This window comes from Balaenoptera physalus (genome assembly GCF_965194825.1).
Source record: "Balaenoptera physalus genome assembly, chromosome: 2".
Classification (NCBI taxonomy): domain Eukaryota; kingdom Metazoa; phylum Chordata; class Mammalia; order Artiodactyla; family Balaenopteridae; genus Balaenoptera; species Balaenoptera physalus.
The window spans coordinates 45,960,724-45,984,054 of record NC_138883.1 but is presented as its reverse complement, the minus strand read 5'-3'; the positions used below and the strand labels follow the sequence as shown (position 1 = coordinate 45,984,054).

General features: G+C 36.6%; 1 protein-coding gene across 6 annotated transcripts in view; it reads right to left on the bottom strand.

The window, feature by feature from the left end:
• Positions 1 to 23,331, bottom strand: part of WDHD1 (WD repeat and HMG-box DNA binding protein 1) — a 90,526-nt gene that overhangs the window by 37,973 nt on the left and 29,222 nt on the right. For all 6 annotated transcript variants that reach the window (XM_082450351.1, XM_082450349.1, XM_082450350.1 and 3 more), the window contains 9 exons: positions 22,180 to 22,367; positions 20,170 to 20,354; positions 16,799 to 17,040; positions 14,522 to 14,659; positions 12,725 to 12,881; positions 3,985 to 4,099; positions 2,989 to 3,120; positions 305 to 528; positions 102 to 220 (listed from right to left, as the gene is read on the bottom strand). In XM_082450351.1, the coding sequence (XP_082306477.1) occupies positions 102 to 220; positions 305 to 528; positions 2,989 to 3,120; positions 3,985 to 4,099; positions 12,725 to 12,881; positions 14,522 to 14,659; positions 16,799 to 17,040; positions 20,170 to 20,354; positions 22,180 to 22,367 (1,500 nt within the window). The remainder of the gene's footprint in view (positions 1 to 101; positions 221 to 304; positions 529 to 2,988; positions 3,121 to 3,984; positions 4,100 to 12,724; positions 12,882 to 14,521; positions 14,660 to 16,798; positions 17,041 to 20,169; positions 20,355 to 22,179; positions 22,368 to 23,331) is intronic.

Sequence of the window (23,331 nt, the reverse complement as noted above, 5' to 3'; positions counted from 1 at the left end):
GAAAAAGTATGGGTATTCAATTTCCCTCAGCCAAGTAAAAGGGGAGAAGTCACACACATGACACATCTCATCTTTAAACTGCCTTAAAAATGTTATCTTACCATGTTTGTGTATTTCTGGTTTTTCTTCTATATCATCAGCTTCTCCAGTATCCTCTAAATCTTCTTCAACTTGATTTCTGAGCCTTGGCTGACTCCACTCTGTAGGAGTATTATTGTAACTAAAAGACAATGATATTATTCAATAAAGAGCTATAAAAAGACCAAGTCAACATTCAGGATGGTAAAACTCAAACATTTCTTACCCAGCATTCAACTTTTTTCTGAAATCCTCTTCTTCTTCTTCCTCTTCTTCAGCTTGGTTGGCTGCCGATTCTGCTGCTTTCTCTACAGCCAGTTCACTAAGTCTCTGGGCCAGTATTAATCTCCGAGAACGAGAAGCATATTTAATGGCTAAATTCACAGCATTTTGAGTCATTAGATCAGCAAGTTCCACACAACGAAATTCCCTCTCCAGTTTACAAGAAAGCTAAAGGAAAAAAAGGGGGAAAAAAGTCAAATTATGTTGAGTAAAACTTTTTAAAAATTAAAGAATGATATTACTAGTAGAACTGAGAAAAGTTTTCTAGATACTGTATCCCTGATTCTCAGAGGCACATTTTTACACATTTTAACATCTCTCTCTGAAGTTGAGAAGCGTCTTACAATTGATGGTGAGTCAGTTTAATTGGCAGCATTTCTTTCTGTCTTAGTGACTTAAATAAGTAAAATAATGGTGCATTTTACAATCAACAATGAAATATGACATATCATTTCAAGTTATTGGTTGCAAGGAGAGTAAGAGATTTATTTAAAAATTCAAAAATGGTCCTCCTAAATTTGTTTTCCTGCCCATTCCACCACCTGCACTCACAAAACAGGGTAGCAAATTGAAAGAAAGAATAAATTGTAAATGATTTGTTATTACTTTGCCTAGAATTGGCACACAAATGCTACTAAGTGAATGTGGGTAGGCAAATAGATTCATCCATTAGCTTTTTAAGTATGACTGTCCATGATCTCTAACTACCAGAAACAGTTATACAACTTCCAAATTAGCAAACAACCTCCTTTTTCTTGCTCTATTTTTTATACTTACAATATAAAATGAAAAACATTCATTTATCATGACTTTTTCTTTTGGTATGAATTTTGACGACTCAAAGTGAGGCAACTAAAGTACAATGTGAGGAAAACTAATACTTCGAAGACTACTAAAGGTCTCATAATTCATACAAGTATTACTTTGTTACTTAGACATGTCAAGTCTGATTCATCAGCACAGATGCTTTAGATATTTACCTGCATGTCCTTCTCAAGTTTTCCAGAATCACTTATCTGTAAGCAGTACTTCTCAATCAGGGTGGTACTCTGCCTCAGAGGGCATTTGGAAATGAAAGTAGTATGGTTTTCCCAGTAATTAGGTGGAACTATGGGCATCCGCCTGGGGGCAGGAATGCTAAAGAACTAACAGGGTGCTACTAGCACCCTGCTGAGGAACACTTCACCCCAGCGGAAAAGCTCCTCTAAGGCTAAATGGTAAATAAATCAAACATGTTTCCTTACATATGTTGTAGGAAATAAAAAGGTTACTAGTTCATGTTGGTGTACAAATGGGACTTTGTGAATGGAACAAAACTTACTCTATAGTAAACTAATTAAATTTCTTTAACACTAAATGCAAGGCAGTGTTGCATAGAGGTGACAGTAGTGAATATCACCTTTTGGAGACAAGTTACAATAAGCTCTGTGGTCTCAGGTATCACTTTTCCCTCAGGAGTTTTTTTCCTCAACTTTAAAATGAAAAGTCTGGGCCATTTACTCTCTTAGGAAATACTGAGGTGCACTATGTATCAGACACTACATCAGTGCCTGGCATACAGTAGTGAACAGGACATGGTCACTGCCCTCAGGGTGTTTACAGTCTAGTGCAAGAAGAGCACAGAAGAAATTACATTATACTCCTCCTCATAAGCCCACCTGGAATGAGGACACAAACTTATGAATCTTATGTTTCAAAAAGTTCTTTTGTCTCTAAAGATAAATGTACTTAAATATCCAGGGGACCAAACCTGGTCACTGGGTACAGACAAACTTTTACCTAAGAGGATAACAAAAGGCAGGCATATCTAAAAGCCTGATTAAAGGTCTTAAGACTGCTCAGCCTGCAGACCTAAAAGTCTACACTCAAACTTTATTTGCTGCACGTGATAAGAGAGGAGCTAGAGCCAGTTCTCAAACTTTATTAATAAGCATCTGAATCACCTACAGGGCCTATTAAAACACAGACCAGTCGGCAAAAACAAAAAAGGGAGGTAGCACCAGAAGAGTTTTTTTCCTCCTATGATCTTTGATACAAGGCAATGTCTTAAATATTTTAACTGCAACGTGAACTGGGAAACTGAACTTTTAAGGGAGAAAAACCCCACCAGATACAACTTAAGAATTCTAGGTTGTGGAACCTGGTGCTAATTCACATACCATTAAGAAATATATGTATAACTGATTCACTTTGTTATAAAGCAGAAACTAACACACTACTGTAAAGCAATTATACTCCAAAAAAAAAAAATTATCAGACAGAACTAGTAAAACATCACTCTGAAGAATATGCCCCTGGAATATTTCCCCTACGTTTGGGTCATTCCAGGAACAATAGCAGGTACTAAACTGTATGGGTAAAAGTCAAAGGTACAATAAAGAGATGTTTCCTATACATAGGGGCTCTTGGGTACAAAAACTAAATTTCAATAATTGTAATAAAAAATGGGAATGATTAACAACCTCTAAGTGGAATTTTTATCCTATATAAGTAGAATTTAACATTCAGTTCACATCAGCACAGTATGATGTTAAAGACCAATTGATTAAAAAAATAATAATAAATAAATAAATTCAACCTAGGGAAAAGCAATTAACTTTTCTTCCCCACTATACTTATTTTACTCACCGCAAGCATTTTCATTAAAAGTTCCTGTTGTTCTTTTATTGCTTGAATTTTAGTGCTCTCTTCATATTCATAACCATTTTTAGCTAAATAATCAAGGTGGTTGTGAAACGTAACTGAACGCCAGTACTGTTCCTGCAAAAGTGGAAAAACTGCTTAGAGCCAACTATCAGCTGAATACCACGCAAGTGTTAAACATTTATCATACGATACCAGTTTCTGAATAAAATATTTTCTGAAATATTCCTTTCTACAGCTTATTTTACAATTCTAATGTGATATCATGCCTTGACTTAATCTTCTATCCTTAAAAAAAAGAGGGAAATACAGTGACCCTTGAACAATGTAGCAGGTAGAGGAGCCTACCCTCTGTGTAGTTGAAAATCTGCATATAATTTATAGTCAGCCCTCCATATATATGCGGTTCCTCCATATCTGAGGTTCGGCATCCTCAGATTCAACCAATCTTGCATGGTGCAGTACTGTAGTATTTACTACTGAAAAAAACCCATGTATCAATGGACCCACACAGTTCAAACCCATGTTCTTCAAGGGTCAACTGTATATAGCATTTTAAAGTTTCCTAGCTATCATAGCTGATGCTCAGAGAACTTGGTAAACTAGATTTTTATAAGCTGATTTGTTTCTTGTTTAGAATAACTAACTGCAAGATAGCGAATGACTTTTGATGACACAGAGCTAGGAGTAAGGTGAGGCAAGCCTGGCGCCTAAGGGTACAAAATTCATGGAGGCACGTCCTCTTAGGCACTTGTCCAAGCCCGAGAGTGAGCGCCTTACCCTAGTGAGGCCCTGACAGTCACACCCATTTACCTCTTAGACAAAGTCCCTGGAAGCAGCCCTCTTCCCTCACAGCTACTGCTATTTCTTTAATTATAAAGTAATGAATACTCAACACTGGTCACCAGAATAATTTTAAATGTCTGTGTCACAGGCAGGGTATTATCAAACTCAGAGTGTTGAGGTAAGATTTGTGCATACCTCCATTTGTCCTTTCTCTGTGGCAGTCTGACAGTAAGGAAGCTTAAAGGATAATACAGCTACAGCAGGGCGTGGAAGGGTGGGAGGAAATCGAGAACCTTTGCAAGGAATACACCTGTCAGGAAAGAAACAATCTCACCATAAAAACTTTCTAAAATATCATAAAAACTGCTACATTATAAATTTTCCAAAAGTCAGTAACTTGGAATAATATTATTCCAATAGCTGGCTTAATAATATACAAAAGATTCTTCTTTTAAAAAAGTACTTTAGACCTGATTAAGTATCAAAATTATCCCTCCACGTACTTCAAGAACTTCAAAAATCCCTCCTCACATCAGCTTTATTAAATTAACAATCACTAAAAGTGAAATCAGCTCTTTTCAGATTTTCCTTAGCAAAATGCCCACTTTCAAAATACAGAAATTGTGCCATAAACACTTGTTATGGGATCCATGTTATAAAACAGACCGCCCTAAGATAAAATGCTGATAAAGCATATTCGCTTTCATTCATCAGTTGGAAATACTTGGTACTGTTGGTAGAAAGTGTCATATAAGAGAAAAAGAGGGTGAAATGTCCAATAAGTGTTTATTATTAGATATTGGTGAGAGTGAAGCAGAAAATCCATTATCATTATAAAAAGGTTATACTGTATATCTGCTCTGCTAAATGAAGGGTTGCCTTATGTGGTAATAGTTCAGTTGGCAAGGACTTTTCTGACTAGAATATGTAAGGCACTCATATATGCCCATCAGGATGAGTACCAATGCAATTTATGAATTAAAAAGCATTCATCAGAATGATTTATATATGCAGAATACTCTTTTAATGTATGTACTCCAAATTATTTATAAGAAAAACATAATTGCACACTCTAAGTACTATAGACAAATTTTCTAATTTTTATAAAGTCATTTAAAAAACAGAGACCCTTGTTCAATGCTTACTAACATCCATCCAGTAATACAGCCTTTTCATCAGGGCTTTAAGTTATGACTTTCTTGAAGGAAAATACTAAGTAGAAATTAGGCCCTTAGGTTTAAAATTTTTTTCATAAATATCTTCTAATATTATCAAATGTCCACTAGAATAGTTAAAAAATAAATAAGTGGCATTACCCAGGAATATTACATAGGCTCCCTTTCTAGTAAGATTTAAATACTCCCTTTCCTTCTTTTTGCGAAAATATAATAAAAACAAACATGTTTTTAGAGTTCTAATATTTTTTAACATAAATCCTCATTTCTTTCTACCTCCTCCCTTTTTATGATTTCACATAAATCAGTGGTTTTCACCACATAGTATGAGGTGGCAATGTGAATACTGAGCGTTTGAAAAACCTCTTGTAGCAATTCTGTTATGCACCTATTCACAAAACCATCTTAGTCATGCAAAACGGAAGACAGAACATGTGCATTCAGAAAGGACAAGTGCAATTACATACGCATATATGTACATTAACAAAACTAGGAGGAACATTGGGAGTAATCTTAATTGCCTTAACATTCTTTTTTCTATAAAGTGACTTAGACTCTCCTGTTTAAAAACATTTTACAACTCTAATACTTTATTTAGTCATAGTAAGCGATTATCATAAAGAAAAATTGATAAGGATTTTACTAATAGCTTTTTTAAAGCCACATTTACATCAAAGCAGAGCACCAATTCACATTTCTTATCCTTTTCTTAGCTTTAAAGACTTGAAGTAAAAAGACCTTTTCTCTGTTAGGTATCTCTTTCATGGAAGAGGAGGAAAAAACAAACTCATTTGACTGCTAATTTGATGGGTTTTGCCTACAATGAATGAGTTTCCTGGAAACTGTGGCTAAACCATTTGGAGGATGAAATGTGAAAAAATAAACCACAGTTTACTAAGGAGACAAAATTACTTCAATTCCTTTCCAAACAAATCACAAAATTTGTTCTCTTATATTAAAGAGTTGAAAAATATCAAACTGGAGAAAACTGGGGCCAATGTCCAGATTAAGTTTCTAAGAGTTAGTGAGTTTTGCTTGTCTTCTGTGTTGCATGGGACTCTTTTAGTGTTCGACGGGATTTAACTCTTTTAGAGCACTGACTCACGAGTAGATAATGATTTTACCAGCCAACTCTTCAAGGCTGCTGGCCCAATTTAACTTCATGTAGCATAGGACATGTAGTCAGTACTTTTAGCAAATGCTTGTTAAATGAACATAACTTGCAAAAAAAAGTTTGTTTTCAAGTGCATTAAATAACTCTTAAGAGTTTTTAGAAACCAAAGAGAATGCCTGATATGATATGAAGTGCCTGCATAAAATATCGTTAAATAAATATGTTCAAATATCAAAAAGTAAAGCAGAATAAGGTAAAAAAACAAAAACAAAACTAAACTAAACTAAAGAGAAAAGGAACGCTGATGTTTGTAGAAAGCAAATTAGATTGTGGCATGAAAATTAGTAAGCTCTCAGTTATGTATTAACCAGTGGTGAAAATAAAAAAAATCTTCAGAGGAAACCATAAAGACAGTTTCTGCTAAACTGAAGTTCATTTCAAACAGAGGTAGGAAATCAGATACGCTACACAGCAGTAATTAAAGGCAGGTGTTTTGTACTGATTCAAATGAATTTTTTAAAAATTATTTTTAACAAAATGTATTTCCTCACCAAAAAGAAAGCATAAATACTGCTGAATCTAGGTTAGAAAATGTATTTTAAATGGAAAGATTATAGAAACATAATCATTAACCACGAAATACAAGGCTAAATGCCTTAAAGTAGTGACGGTAAGAAAACTACTGTTGTTATTAACAACTGACATTCAATGAACACTCACTAAGGGCCAGGCACTGTTCTAAGTACTCCTACATCACTTCATCTTCACAGTAGTTCTTTGAGATGGGTACTAGCTTCATCCTGGTTTTAGAAATGAGGAAACAGAGGCACAGAGAGTCTAAATGTCATGGCCAGGGCTACACAGTGAGCATTTCAGCCAGGATACTGCAGCAGGCTCCAGCTCTGGACCATTATGAAATTCTGCCTTTCCAGAGGAGCAAGTGGTTTGCTATCTTCACCACGAACACTGAGAGCAAATGGAAGCGTTCGAGATTTAAATAAATATAAGAATGAATTTCTTGATAGCAAGGATAATTAAGTCTCATTAAACACAGCAGCAGGCTACTAAAGATGGTTGTACAGTTTTCTTCCCTGGGCTTTCACAGACCTCTCTATCAACAGGAAGGAAATTAATCATCCTCTACATGTGTCTAAATGTAAGAAAAGCTAGTATGAGAAGTGCAGTAGGCCATACTGAGAAATGTAGCTTCCAATCTTTGAAAAACATTCTTATTCAAGTTGATTCTTCCAGAATAAAGCCAGGAAAAAATGAAAAACATCCTGATCAATTTATCACGGTATATACAAGTACATATATTTTTCAGCATTATCTTCTCAGTGTTTCAAATGTCAGCCGTATGAGATTCCCCTCAGTAATTCAATTATTCCCCTAGAATAAGCCAGTCCTTAAGGGATAAGTTTATTCTTTCAATCTATTTATCAACTCAACTTCCACTGTTCCTGTATTTCAACAGAGAAAATATAGGAACTTTTTTGCTACTAACTAGCTGTGTGATCCCAAGTTACTTAATCTTTTTGGGCCTCAGTTTTCTCACCTGTAAAAATTGGGGAAAAGGACCAGGAGTAAAGACAGAGCACAGGAACTAGACCAAAAGAAACTGGTGGTTCTCACTTTTTTTTATCCCTGTAGGGCTGCTGAGCTTTGCAAAGTGACCATGCATTCACACGGGCACCATGAACTGTCTACAGCATGAATAAAAGAGCTTCCACTTTATGTACTAGAATTTTCACATGCATGTACATGATATAACTTACAATACAAATTTATGTTCAAATATAATCTTTAGGTCTACAGAAACTTTCTGCTATTATGGATTTTCTCTATCAACTGATACTCACTGTACAAGCTGCTATCATTTGTAGGTCATGAAATGCTTTGACATTTAAAAGGACTCTTATGCTTAAAAATGTCAGGAGCCACTGGCCTAGACAATTTCTAAAATCCTTCCAAGTCTAAAAACTGTAATTTAGAGTCCATTATTTTTTTTATCCCATGTTGAATTTTTTTTTAATTAATTAATTTATTTATTTTTGGCTGCGTTGGGTCTTCGTTACTGCACGCGGGCTTCTCTAGTTGTGGTGAGCGGGGGCTACTCTTTGTTGTGGTGTACGGGCTTCCCATTGCGGTGGCTTCTCCTGCTGCGGACCACGGGCTCTAGGCGTGCAGGCTTCAGTAGTTGTGGCTCACGGGCTTCAGAGTGCAGGCTCAGTAGTTGTGGCGCACAGGCTTAGTTGCTCCGTGGCATGTGGGATCTTCCCGGACCAGGGCTTGAACCCATGTCCCCTGCACTGGCAGGCGTATTCTTAACCACTGAGCCACCAGGGAAGCCCTCCCATGTTGAATTTAAGTTAAATGTTACCAGCTGTAATTATCATGTCTTTTAATGAGAGTTAAAACTCTTCACAGATCTTAACTATAAAGCAAGTAAGAAAAAAAAGCCAGCTGTACAAATTATTAGAGGGTGTAAAAATTGAACTTGATAAAATAGTTTTAATATTAAATGAAAAACCAAAATTATTCATTACAAATGAATAACTTCACATACTTCCTTAAGATAATGATATTAACAAACAAAATGAATCATCTTACTTGAATAAACATTAGATGGAGTAGTAAAAATCCTTCTAGGTTCAAAACTAAACCTCTGATTAAGATAAAATATGAATTCTTTCATTCAAGTTACTAAAAACTTGATTCCTGGAAACAGACATGTAAAAAAAAAAAATCCCTGAGAACAACCTACACTCTAAGAACTGTTAGAAACAGTTAACTAGGGACTTCACCGGCGGCGCAGTGGTTAAGAATCCGCCTGCCAATGCAGGGGACACGGGTTTGAGCCCTGGTCCGGGAAGATCCCACATGCCGCAGAGCAACTAAGCCCGTGCACCACAACTACTGAGCCTGCGCTCTAGAGCCCGCGAGCTACAACTACTGAAGCCCGCGTGCCTAGAGTCTGTGCTCCGCAACAAGACAAGCCACCAAAATGAGAAGCCCATGCACTGCAACGAAGAGTAGCCCCCGCTCACCGCAACTAGAGAAAGCCCACGTGCAGCAACAGAGACCCAACGCAGCCAAAAATTAATTAATTAGAATTTTTAAAAAGTTTAATAAATTCCTTCTGATACTAAATATGTCAATAATGGACTATCTGGAGACTTTGAAAACACATAACATACAGAAATAATAACCAGCAATTCCTCTATGATTTTCTACTAAGTTCAATTTCACATTCTTTAAGAAGACTATGTCTTCTCAAACATCCACACTGCCAACCAATGCCTTCAAAAATACCCTCTATCTTGCTTCAAAATCTGCCACCAAAACAGAAGGCATCAGACAGGAATTCCTGTCACCTTTCATCCACTAAATCTATCTGCATTTGCACCTATCTTCTTCCTTCTCATTACATATGATAAAATATCTTTAAAAAAATCATGTATATATACATCTTCTTTATCCATTCAGCTGTCGATGGACACTTAGGTTGCTTCCATAACTTGACAACTGTAAATAATGCTGCTACGGACACTGGGATGCATGAATCTTCTCCAATTAGTGTTTTTGGTTTTCTTCAGATATATACCCAGCAGTGGAATTTCTGGGTCATTTCTGGGTTTATTTTTAGCTTTTTAAGAAACTTCCGTACTATTCTCCACAGTGGCTGTACCAATTTACATTCCCACCAACAGTATATGTGGGTTCCCTTTTCTCCACACCCCTGCCAACATTTATTATATGTGTTCTTTTCCATGGATTATACTTCAAATAGCAAGTACTAGTTTTTCAGCAGGATAAATCATAAAGACAGATTCACTGGGTCAAAGGGCATATGCATTTCTAATTCTGATAGTTCTTGACAAATTGCCTTCCGCAGGGATTGTGACCAACTTACACTCCCGTCAGCAATACATAAACGTGGTTATTGCCCCACAGCCTCACCAGCTAAGAGTGTTATCAAATTTTCAGATTTTTCTAATTTAATAGGTAAGAAGAGAAATCTCTTTTTAGTTCTGATTTGTGTTTAATCTTACTTCAAGTGACATCAATCATCTTTTCATATATTTGAAAGCCACTTTTATTTCCCTTTCTGATTATTGCTTCTTGAAATAGTCTCCACTTATAGTTTCTATGACATGACCCTCTCCAGGCGATTTTTCTCTTAATTGCTTAGCTAATCTTCCTTTTTCTCATTCAAAAGCTTCTACTCCAGTAACTGACCTCTAAATGCTGGAATTTCTTTGGGGTTGGACTGATACCTTTTGTCTCTTTCTTCTCATTTATTACTATAACTTTATATACCTTCTATAATCTGATGATTCCCAAATGTATATAACCAGCCAAAATTTCTGAGTTTGAATCATATATTCCAATACCTTCCTTCTTTTTTCTTTTTAAAGTTAAGCATTTTCTCTCTTTTTTTAAAAATTTATTTATTTTTGGCCGTTTCGGGTCTTCGTTGCTGCGAGCGGGCTTTTCTCTGGTTGCGGTGAGCAGGGGCTACTCTTTGTTGTGGTACGCAGGCTTCTCATTGCGGTGGCTTCTCTTGTTGCGGAGCATGGGCTCTAGGTGCGTGGGCTTCAGTAGTTGTGGCATGCAGGCTCAATAGTTATGGCTTGCGGGCTTACTTGCTCTGTGGCATGTGGGATCTTCCCAGACCAGGGCCCGAACCTGTGTCCCCTGCATTGGCAGGCGGATTCTTAACCACTGTGTCACCAGGGAAGCCCCCAATACCTTCCTGATATCTTCCTTTGGATATTGTGCAGGCTTAACACACCCAAGAGAGTATTCATTTTTATCTTCCTTATTTCTATAAATGGTACAACTATCTATCTAGTAGCTTTAACTAGAAATGTAGGTGTCATTGATTCTTCTCTCATTCCCAACCCCCAAACTACCAGCAAATCCTGTTTCTATCTTGAATCTGCTTCTCCTCATTTCCACTGCCCCACACCAGTTCCAGCCTACTCTGAATGATAGAGTAAGTCCTAATCCTTGTGACAACTAAAAACAACACCCCACATTTCCAAACATCCCCAGAAGAGTGGAAAAACCCCTGGTTGAAAAACTGGTCTCCCTGCTTCCAGTCCTACCCTTGCCAATCCATTTACCACATACATTTTTCTTTTTATAGTATAAATCAGATTATATCATTCCCCTGGATAAAACCCTTGAATGACTTCTTGTTATACTTCAAAGAAAATCCAAACTTCTCTATCATAGGCCTATGCAGCCTATGTCTAACTTACTGATACCAACTTGGATTTATGCTCCCTGCTACCCCTTGCTTCTTTGTACTCCAGCCACGTTTACATCCTTTTAATTCCTCAAACACACCAAGTTCTTTCTGACCTCACAGCCTTTGTACATGCTGTTTACTCTGCATGGATTGCTTTTCAGTCCATTCTTCTAAAACAGACCCCCTTGGCCTCCAGGTCTCATTCTAAATACTACCTCCATTAAGAGACTTCTATGACTGGGACTTCCCTGGTGGCGCAGTGGTTAAGAATCCACCTGCCAATGCAGGGAACATGGGTTCGAGCCCTGGTCCAGGAAGATCTCACATGCTGCGGAGCAACTAAGCCCGTGCGCTACAACTACTGAGCCTGCGCTCTAGAGCCTGTGAGCCACAACTACTGAGCCATGTGCCACAACTACTGAGCCCACGAGCCTAGAGCTTGTGCTCCACAACGAAGTGTAGCCCCCACTCACTGCAACTAGAGAAAGCTCATGCGCAGCAACAAAGACCCAACGCAGCCAAAAATAAATAAATACATAAATTTATTAAAAAAAAAAAAGAATCTTCTATGACCATACTATCATAGAAAATGCTCTTCTGTTATTCTTCATCATGGGTCTGCTCAGATTAACGGGTAGTATTTATTCTAAGTAGTAATTAATATTTACTTGTTTCTGTTATCTGTCTCCCCAGTCAGACTATAAGCTCCATGAAAGCAGAGACTTCTTTGTTCACCAAGTATCTGTACAATGTCACTGACAGTCTTTTTGACCAAGAAGATATTTGGTGTCAAAAGAGGTAAATACTCAACACAATACTGAATAGAGACTATATGTACTGAGAATTCTGCACTTGCAGTCAACTACTAAATTTCTACTAGCCCACTCCCCTATAACAATAAGCTAAAAATCTCAAAAAGCACCTAAATTATATATTCAATTCTAAATCAAAGTTTAAAATAAAAGACTATAATAAAAGATGAAATGTGATGTTTACCCAAAATTCCCCTCCCTATCTGGCTGAAATAATGCTAGTCACACTAATAAACTTGTTTTCTTTTCATTTTTTTAGGCCATGCAGCTCAGCCTGCGGGATATTAGTTCTCCGACCAGGGATTAAAACCATGCCCCCTGCAATGGAAGCACAGAGTCCTAACCACTGGACTTCCAGGGAATTCCCTTAGTTTCTATTTTGCTCAATAGGTTCCAAGTCAAGCAATTGGTTGAAAACTTCAAAGTGAATGTAAACAAATTCCTAATTCAGTGAATATGGAAAGCAAGTAAATGAGCTAAGGTTAAAGATTTTAAAAATACCTTTAAAGATAAGCATAATAAAGAATTTCAAAGTACTTTTTAAAAAGAGTCAACTAAGCATTTTCTAATAGCCCACCTCAGTTGCTGGGGATTTTCATGGATACCAACCACCCAATAGTGATCAGATTTTCCTTTGCAGTGTTCTCTGGTGTTACATACAGGAGTCCATGTATGACCAAGTCCTCTGTTAAGCATTCGAACAATGCCTTCTGAATCCACATAAAATGGGGTACCTATATACCAACAGAAAAACAAATCACCTGGAAACATAGCTATGTATTTGTTAAATAAATCCTTTTTCAAATACATACACCAATCAATCAACTTTCAATTCAAAAGCAAAACAAAAAACAAACAAAAAAACCCAACCAAAAAAAAAAACCTCCCCAAAACCAAAAAAACAAATAATCCAAGATTATTTCCCATAAAATTTCACTAACCACATAGAGTAAGACCTAACTGAATAAAAGGAAAAAAAAATTGCATGTGATGTGACTAAAATTTATCCAAAAAAAAGAGGGAAAAAAAACCCTGATCAATTCAGTGAAAACTATGCCACCTGCTGGAATACAGCAGTTTTTTAAAGCCAATTTCAGTAAAGAAGTTAAAATTGAATCTGAAGTTTCCTTGGTCAAGAGAGACTTGCAAAAATGAGGAGAACCTAATGCAAGGTGACGATGTAGAGAAATCTGTCTTTAGTACTCTTCTTCCTCCCCCCTCTCTTGGCCTTGTCACTGTTCTGTTCCCCAACAGTTCCCCACTGTTCTACTCCTAGACTTACCTAGGAAACAAGTAAGCATCCCTGTTTCCCACCTACTCTGCTCCCATTTCAGGAAGTACATGGCAAATTCCCTAATTATCCTTTTTTTATCTGTGACTTCACACCCCTCTTACTCTGCAAACTGCAGTTTCCTCAGGGTCTAGATCTGATTGGTAACTGGGAGAAAAAAATACAGCTATATGAATGGAAGTTATTAATGGTCACATTATTAAAGCATAAGTGACTAATAATATCCCAATAGAAAACACATCCAGAAATGGTTGGGTTTTTTTAAAGACAAACTGGAGTTCCCAATGATATAATTAAAGGGCATGAATCTCCAATAATAGAAATATTTAAGCCAGAAGACAGGGTTAACAGGTGCCTTAAAATAAGGTACTCCTCAGTGTCCTTCAAATCATCTATCATAACCCACTATTAAGTGAGTCAACAACAGCACACTGTTCAATAGAAATATCATATGGGCCACAAATGTAATTTTTAATTTCCTTCTGCCACATGACAAAAGGGGGAAAAAAAGTGAAGTTAATTTTAATAATATATTTTGTTAAATCCAATATATCCAAAATACTATCATTTTAACATGTAATCAATGTAAAAGAATTATTGAAATTTTTTACATTTTTTTTTTTCATACTAAGCCTTCAAAATTTGGAGAGTATTTTATAGTTATAGCACATCTCAACTCAAATTAGACACTTTTCAAGTGCTCTATATATAGCCACATGTGGTTAGTGGTTACTATAGTGGAAATCAGTAGAAAATTCCTGATTTTCATGTAGAATCTTCTAAAAAAGCCAAAACTTGAACACTGATTTGTATCTCCTTTTTGCTAGCTAATAAACTTTCCGAAAAATTTATTTCCCTCTTTGTAAGTTTTCTAATCAGAATTCTGATGAAGAAGAGATCTTGTACACAGAAGAGTGGCTACCTCGCCTGGAAATTCCAGTTTCCAGTTCTGCCAATATATTAAAATAAATAAATTTAAACATAAAATATAGACAATTTATCTTTAAGCAAATTAATTAGGAATAAATAATGAAGCAATTTTCTTCTTGAAAAATGACTTTAATATAAATGAATTTATCTTGCCTTCAGCTGAAAAGCCAACCCATACAAGGTAGGATTTCCTTGTAAGAGGAAGAGGATCCCCATGTAAAATTTGTTTTTTCTTTTTCCCCAGCTCTAGCAGTTGAACTCCAAGGCACTGATCCCCATCAAATCCTGTACCTAGTGAGAAAATGTAAATATAAATCAGGTATCAAAGGTTATTTAGCTATGATGATGCAGTTTAAATTATTTTCTCTGAATTGAATTTTATTTTGTGATAAATTCCTAGATTAATTAGCAGTACTTTTTATAGATAATCCACTTACCTGAGGCACCATTCAGGGATTAGAAGCAGAATAGTATGTTACATGGACTATTTACATAAAGTGTTTATAAGTGGTAATTCATTCACTCAAGAAGTATTTAAAGAGAGCTTACTTTGTACCGGGTACTGAGGCTACAATGGTAAACAAGACAAAGTCAGTGTTCTCCTGAAACTCATATTCAGGTAGGAGAGGAAAAACTAATTTAAAAAGAAAGAAAATACTAAGTGTCATTATCAAAGATTAAAATACTAATGTGATAGAGTATCAGACTGAGTGGCTACTTTAGATTGGACAGACAAAGGTGGCCTTTTGAGAAAGTGAAATTTAAACTGAGATATGATTTGCAAGTTGGAGTCAGCCATCCAAATGATAGGCGGAGGAGCACTGCAGTAGACAGGGAAAAGCTAATGAAAAGGGCCTAAGTTGGGAACAAGCTTGGTGAGTTTGAAGAACACAATGAAGCCAGTAGGGCCAGAACCAGTAACAAGAAAAAAAAGTGGTAAGAGATGAGGCTGAAGAGGCTGAAGAGGCAGGCAAAGGTCAGATCACATAGGACCTTGCCACCTGGGATAACAAGTTTGATTTTTATTCTAAAGCAATAGTAAGACATCAGAGGATTCGGAGCAGAAGAGGGAAGTGATTGGATTTATGTTTTTAAAAAATCACCTAGGCTGCTATGTGGAGAATGGATTGTGGCAGGCAAGAAATGAAGCTGAAAAGCTAGTCAGGAGGTTATTCCAACAGTCCAAGAGATGATGTCTGGGTTGCACTGGGGTTTTAGTGGAGATAAAAAGAAACAGATGTGCAATGTGTCGTGTGAACTGACATGATAATGACTTCGCTGACAGAGTGATGTGGGGACGTGAGGGAAAGAAAGGATAACTCTTAACATTTCTGGCTTGAGTAGCTAGATTGATAGTATGCTGTTTACTGAAATGGAAAAACTAAGAAGCAAGTTTGGAGGGAAAAAGAAAGCCCAGAGGCTTTATTGTGACCAAGTTAAGTATGAGATAAATATCAAAACTCTACATAGAGATTTCAAGTCGGCAATTGAATATGTAAGTCTGGAGACACAAGGAGGGGGTAGGGCTGGTGATATTAATTTAGAAGTCATGAACACATAGATGTATTAAAGCCATGGGTGTTAATGAGATATCCCAAAGTAGTTTCTCAAACTGCATTTTTTGACCTGTGAGTCATGAAATCAATCCAGAGTTACAACCAGAATTTAAAGAAAAATGAAATCAAAGAGTAAATACTGTCCATGAGACTTTCATTCTAGTTATATCTGCAGGTATGTATAGAATAGCAACATAGAATATATTTCTCACTAGGGCTAAGCAGTCGAAAGACTAATAGCTCCTGACCTAGTGAAAGGAAGAGAAGGGGGCTGTGACTGCGCCCCGGAGTACTTCAGCTAAGAGGGGGGCATAGGAATAGGAGCCAGCAAAGGAGCTGAAAGAGTTATCAGCTCCTAAGGAAAAAAAATGGGAGAGTGATGTCACAGAAGCCAAGAGAAGAAAGTATTTCTGGTGGAATTACTTAAATAAATAAGCATAAAAAGATCATCAGTAACCTTAATAAAACCAGTCTTAGCACAGCGATGGGGACTGAGGACAGAATATGAAGTGAGGAAAAGGAGGCAACAACTTTTAAGTCACATTCAAAGTTGCTTTGGTCCTTCACACAAGGAGTTAGTTTATTTTTTGAGGCATTTAAACTCTGATAATTCTTATAAGATATAGATATGGAAGCAATTAACCAAACTCTACCTTAGAATTCTTTCTATAGTACAGTTTTTCTATAAATAAAATGTTTTCATTTTCATTGCTATTAGTGAATACAACAAAATTCTGTACAAAGTCTATATTGATTCAAATACTAAAATAAATGCAAAAGGAGATACAATCCAAAACAGAGAGGAGAAAAGCTTAAGTAATTTCCATTTTACTTCAGGTCATGGTAAAACTATAAAATAGTAGAAAAAATCTACCTCTGTGATAAACAATGACAAGCTGTTCTCCATGTCCTGCCACTGACACAACAGGCCCAGGGAGACTGAAGACCTCTTTTTGAACACCTCCAATGGTAAACAAGCGAAGGAGCAAGGCGCTAGTGGCAGCAGCAGCCCATCCCTGACCAAGACATATGGCTTCAATGTTTTCATTCTGAGGCATGTCTACTATCCACTCTTTGCTTGAATCCCATGAACTAAAGTGCAGGCAGTGAAGCTTGCTAAAAATTAAAACAAGACAGAAACAATCAAACTTTTACATTTGATATTTTACACATATATATAACTAATCATTACACCCAGTAACAATCAAATAGTTTATTTTTCTATTATACACAAATAATACAAAAATGGCTTTAAGAAAGTAATTATGAAATATCCTTAAAATGAACTATGTTAAAACCATTAATAGTCATGTTACTGAAGAATATTGAAAGATACAGGAAAATGCTCACAATATAATGTTAAATGAAAAAAAGCAGGATAAAATCAGTAGAGTGTGATCCTAGGCTGCAAATACACACAAAAAATCACAACCAAATTTTTAAAAGGGAAGGAAGCATCAAAATAACTGTTAGGCAAGGGCTTCCCTGGTGGCGCAGTGGTTGAGAATCTGCCTGCCAATGCAGGGGACACGGGTTCAAGCCCTGGTCTGGGAAGATCCCACATGCCGCGGAGCAAATAGGCCCGTGAGCCACAATTACTGAGCCTGCGTGTCTGGAGCCTGTGCTCGCAACAAGAGAGGCTGCGATAGTGAGAGGCCCGTGCACAGCGATGAAGAGTGGCCCCCGCTTGCCACAACTAGAGAAAGCCCTCGCACAGAAACAAAGACCCAACACAGCCATAAATAAATAAATAAAATAAAATTAAAAAAAAAAAAATGTTAGGCAAGAGTCCTCTCATTGCAAAAAAAAAAAAAAAGAAAATTTAATATGGGAGAACAAAGAGAAAAAGAAAAAAAAAATTCATAATCCCACCAGCAAGATTACCAACCACTGCTAACAATCTGATTTGTGTTTCCAGTCTTTTTTCTTTGCATATTTACATACATGCAAGTTATTATGAAACTTAAGCTTCAAAATGTAGATACCATAGTATTTAGAATCAGAGGCAGTACTGACTTCCTAAACAGTAATTTTAAATTCAAATTTAAAATAAAGGGAGATGAGGGACTTCCTTGGTGGTCCAGTGGGTAAGACTCTGTGCTCCCAGTGCAGGGGGCTCGGGTTCCATCCCTGGTTGGGTAACTAGATCCGGCATGCATGCCACAACTAAGAAGTCCGCATGCTGCAACTAAAAGATGCTGCATGCTGCAATGAAGACCCAGTGCAGCCAAAATAAATAAATAAATAAATAAAGGGGGATGGGAATTCCCTGGTGGTCCAGTGGTTAAGATTCCGCGTTTTCATTACCGAGGATGTGGGTCAATCCCTGGTCAGGGAACTAAGATCCCTCAGGCCATGCAGCTCAGCCGGGAAAAAAAAGGGGGGTGGGGGTGGACCTAGAGATTATCATGTTAATCGAAGTAAATCAGAAAGAGAAAGACAAATACCATATTATATCACTTATATGTGGAATCTAAAATACGACACAAATGAACATATCCACGAAACAGAAACGGACTCACAGACATAGAGAACAGACTTGTGGTTGCCAAGCGGGAGGGTGGGTGGGGGAGGGAAGGATTGGGAGTTTGGGATTAGCAGATGCAAACTAGAATATATAGGATGGATAAACAACAAGGTCCTACTGTATAGCAGAGGGACCTATATTCAATACCCAGTGATAAACCATAATGGAAAGGAATATGAAAAAGAATATATATAACTGAATCACTTCTCTGTACAGCAGTAATTAACACAATATTGTAAATCAACTATACTTCAATAAAATATTTAAAAAATAAAATAAAAGGATAACATTGTATATGACTGTGAAATAATATATCTAGGAAAACAAAGAGAAGAACAATCATCAATCAGGAAATCATAACAATCTTAACAATCTGAAATCAAAATTGCACATGGAGCCAAGGGGGAAGGGGGATGCGGGGGGATGGATTGGGAGTCTGGGGTTAGTAGATGCAAACTATTATATACAGAATTGGATAAACACTGAGGTCCAACTGTATAGCACAGGAAACTATATTCAATATCCTGTGATAAACCATAATGGAAAAGAATATAAAAAAGAATGTATACATATGTATAACTAAATCGCTTTGCTATACAGCAGAAACTAACATAACATTGTAAAACAACTGTACTTCAATTAAAAAAAATTGCCAGGGAAATAAATGTTCTAATTATGTAAGATATTCTGAGTTAAGAGACACTGAGTCAACAGTGATTATTTTAGTCAACTGATTTAATTCAATAATAAAGTATTGAGTTGATTTTACAATGTGTAAAATTAGGAAACCAATTAAAATATCAAAATGACCCAATTTGGTGTTTCTCAGGCTTTAATGCATACTCTATCACCTGATGATCTTGTTAAAATGCAGATTCTGACTCAGAAGGTCTGGGTTTGGGTCTGTGATTCTGTGTTTTCAACACGCTCCCACGTGACCCATGCCCCTAGTTTGTGGACCATAATTTAAGCAGCGAGGAACTAGTGTATCCAGTCAGAAGGAATTTAATTTCAAATCACCTGGGAGTTAGTAAAATCTATGATCAAGTGTATAACCACTATGATCAGCTGAAAAAATTAACAGGGCAAGCTGGCTGAAATAACAAAGCTGAATAAAATATTTTTTCTTCTTTAAAAAAAATACAGATTCTGCATCCATTGCTTTTCCATCATAATTTTCTTGTCTCTATATCTACCTACCTACCTGGCAACCAACCAATATATCTAAGAAGTCTAAAGTTTTTTAAGTTAAAAAGTCAAAATGACAAATAGTACTAATAACATTTTTAGTGTGTTTTTCCTTTTTTTTTTTTTTTAAAGAGAAGTTTCAAATCTAATCTATAGTGACAAAACCCACATCAGTAGTTGTCCAAGGCTGGGATTAGATTAACTGTTAATTGTTAACAGTAGTTATATCTGAGAGTAGAATTCTGGGGGGAATTTTCATTTTCTAAAAATTCTGTACTACTTAAGCTTGCTTGTTTACAATTAATCCGTGTATTACTCTTATGTAAGAAGGGGACAATTAAGCAAAAACAGACATATGTTCTGAGGTATTACAGGTGTGCTGCTATTTGTACTAAACTCTTCCTTCTGAAATTCCATACTATAAAAGACATAATTTTGTTTTTTGTCTTACAAACTTTTTGTACTGAATTTCAACATTTTAGTATAACAGTTCAACAGTAACAAATTCTTCCTAATAATCTTGAATTTACCTTGCTAGTTCATCAGTGCTTTCACATGCCAACAAAACAGCTTCATGGGAAAGATCTGCTACTGTATAATTCAAAGTGTTTGATAAGTGTGTTGCATGGTGTATGGAGGTATCATGGAACTCCACATCTATGGCATTGTCTTGCTCATCATTATAGCAGCGAATAATTCCAATAGAGTTCCACACCTACAAACATGTAACGTTAAATACAGGTCTGAGAAAGAGTAAAGTTCTTAGAATCAATAGACTAAAATAGTACAGATTAACAAATAATGTAGTCTGTATCAGGGATTAAGTTATGGGAGCAACCACAGCTTACTTACCTCTAAATAGTTTCAGGTAATAGTAGTAACATCAGAGCAACAATTACTAATTATTCTTTTCCTCATGAGAAGAAGGTACATATATACTTATTTATTAGCAAATGGAATATTTTACCTAATATTTTTAAAAATTATATTACTGTCATAAAAAAATAATTCACCTTTGAACAACTGAACCATTAAATTCCTCAAACAAAACATTTCAAAAATGCATTTACTTACAAATATGGATATAAATGACTGCATATTTCTTTTGGTCCAACTAACTGGTTTATAGTTATGGCATAAATATATACATTTTAAGGCAGCATAGGACTTCCCTCGTGGCTCAGTGGTTAAGAATCCGCCTGCCAATGCAGGGGACACAGGTTCAAGCCCTGGTCTGGGAAGATCCCACGTGCCACGGAGCAACTAAGCCCATGTGCCACAACTACTGAGCCTGCACTCTAGAGCCCGTGAGCCACAACTACTGAGCCCACGTGCCACAACTACTGAAGCCCATGTGCTCTAGAGCTCATGCTGCAACTACTGAGCCCGCGTGCCTAGAGCCTGTGCTCTGCAACAAGAGAAGCCGCTGCAGTGAGAAGCCCGCGCACCGCAACAAAAGAGTAGCCCCCGCTCGCCGCACCTAGAGAAAGCCTGCTCGCAGCAGCGAAGACCCAACACAGCCAAACCTAAATAAAAATAATTAATTAAACACGCACACACGCACACACACACACACAAAACAGGAATTTAAAAAAAAAAGAAGGCAGCATAAATTGATACCATTTGGAAAACTTGTCTTCTACTCATGTACACTACAGGTTCACACTAGGCAGGGTAGGCCCTAGTGTTTCCTTTCCTCTACCACAAATACAACTATAAAGTACTTGACAATATTAGAAAAATTAAGCTCTATTACTTGATGATGATTACTGATGGCAATAAAAAGGTTTTTGTTTTTTTTTTAATAATACAACACCTTTAATATTTATCTACAAATTTATGCCAGGACCATACCATTTAAAAAGGACAACCGTCAAAGTCCTCAATGGAATACCTCAAATAATCAACAAATAAAAATATTAAACTTTTTTAGCACTCAAACTTAAGACAAAAAGTTAATATAGTCATTCATCCATAAATATATATTGAATGCCTATTGTGCCATACCTTGTTCTAAGTGCTATCAGTAAACAAAACAGAAAAATCTCTGTGCTTGTGGAGAATATATTCCAGTGGCATGGGGAAAAGGGGCAGATAGCTTTTTTTTTCATAGCACTTATCACCTTCTAATAGTATACCATACCAGTGGTTGCTTTCTAAAAAACACCTTCTAACTAGTGTTCTGGAATCAGTACAATCTCCTATATAAAAACTAATATGAGAAGTAAAGTTTGGAAGTATAACCAAGGGGTACTGCAAGATATACATACAGTCACATTTATTATGTTCATTATATGTCATTTTGCAAAGCAGAATTTTATTTAACACAACATTCAATAATAAGGTTGAAATAAGATTAAAACTGTGAGTTAACCGTAAAATAAATCAAGCACAAAATTATAATCAACCAAAGTGCTCCAGGCCAGTTAACCAAGGTTTTTAAAAAAATATTTTTACCAAACAAAATTAACTACAGCGAGATAAAATGCTTAAAAGTGAGATAAAACTATTTAAAAGTTACATGTAGATGCAAGGCTTACCATGAATCTGTGAGTGAGATGCAAGGGTGTAGAACCTGACTGGAATGGCCTTTGCCGGGGCGTTGGCATAGGACCATCATAAAATGGCCTTTGGGATGTTACAACTGGTAGATTGTGAATGCTGCCTGCCTGATCATCTTCCTCCTCTTCTTTGAGAAAACTAGAACCAGTTTTTATCATTGTAACATCTAGAAAACAAAGGATTATAATTAGAGAATCATAAATACCTATTACCTTGAAAAAGAAAAGCATTATGAAATCTAATAACCTTGTCCATTCATAGTTAATAATATTAACATTTTAATATTATTTGCCTCTTTCACTGTGTTAACATCTGCAGTGATAATTCGAAAGCAATGGAGGGTAAAACTGCTGGTACCTTAGCATGAATCAAAGCAGTGGCACCAATCTGTATTAGTAGTCAGTGTATTGTAAACCAATTGCAGTAAAAATATTAATTTTATTAAATCTTGATCTTTGCATAGATTTTTAAAAAATGTTCTCTGTGTTAAAATGGGAAGTGTGCATAAAGAATTGTGATGGGGGATTTCCCTGGTGGTCTAGTGGTTAAGACTCTGTGCTTCCAATGCAGGGGTTGTAGGTTTGATCCCTGGTCAGGGAACTAGATCCCACATGCTGCGCAGCACTGTCAAAAAATTAAAAAAAGAACATGCTGCGTGGTGTGGCCAAAAAATTAAAAAAAAAAAAAAGAACTGTGATGGTTATCTCAAAAAAAAAGCATTTCTGCAATTGAGTTGTAAGCTGAACTAGCTAATTTTTTCATGTAACACCATTTTTACTTGAAATACCAGATAAACTACAGTTATACCAACTCAAGTATGTGGCAAACATTTTCTTAAAAATGAAGTGAGCTGGGCTTCCCTGGTGGCGCAGTGGTTGAGAATCTGCCTGCTAATGCAGGGGACACGGGTTCGAGCCGTGGTCTGGGAAGATCCCACATGCCGCAGAGTAGCTGGGCCCGTGAGCCACAATTACTGAGCCTGCGCGTCTGGAGCCTGTGCTCCGCAACAAGAGAGGCCACGATAGTGAGAGGCCCGCGCACCGCGATGAAGAGTGGCCCCCGCTTGTCACAACTAGAGAAAGCCCTCGCACAGAAACGAAGACCCAACACAGCCATAAATAAATAAATAA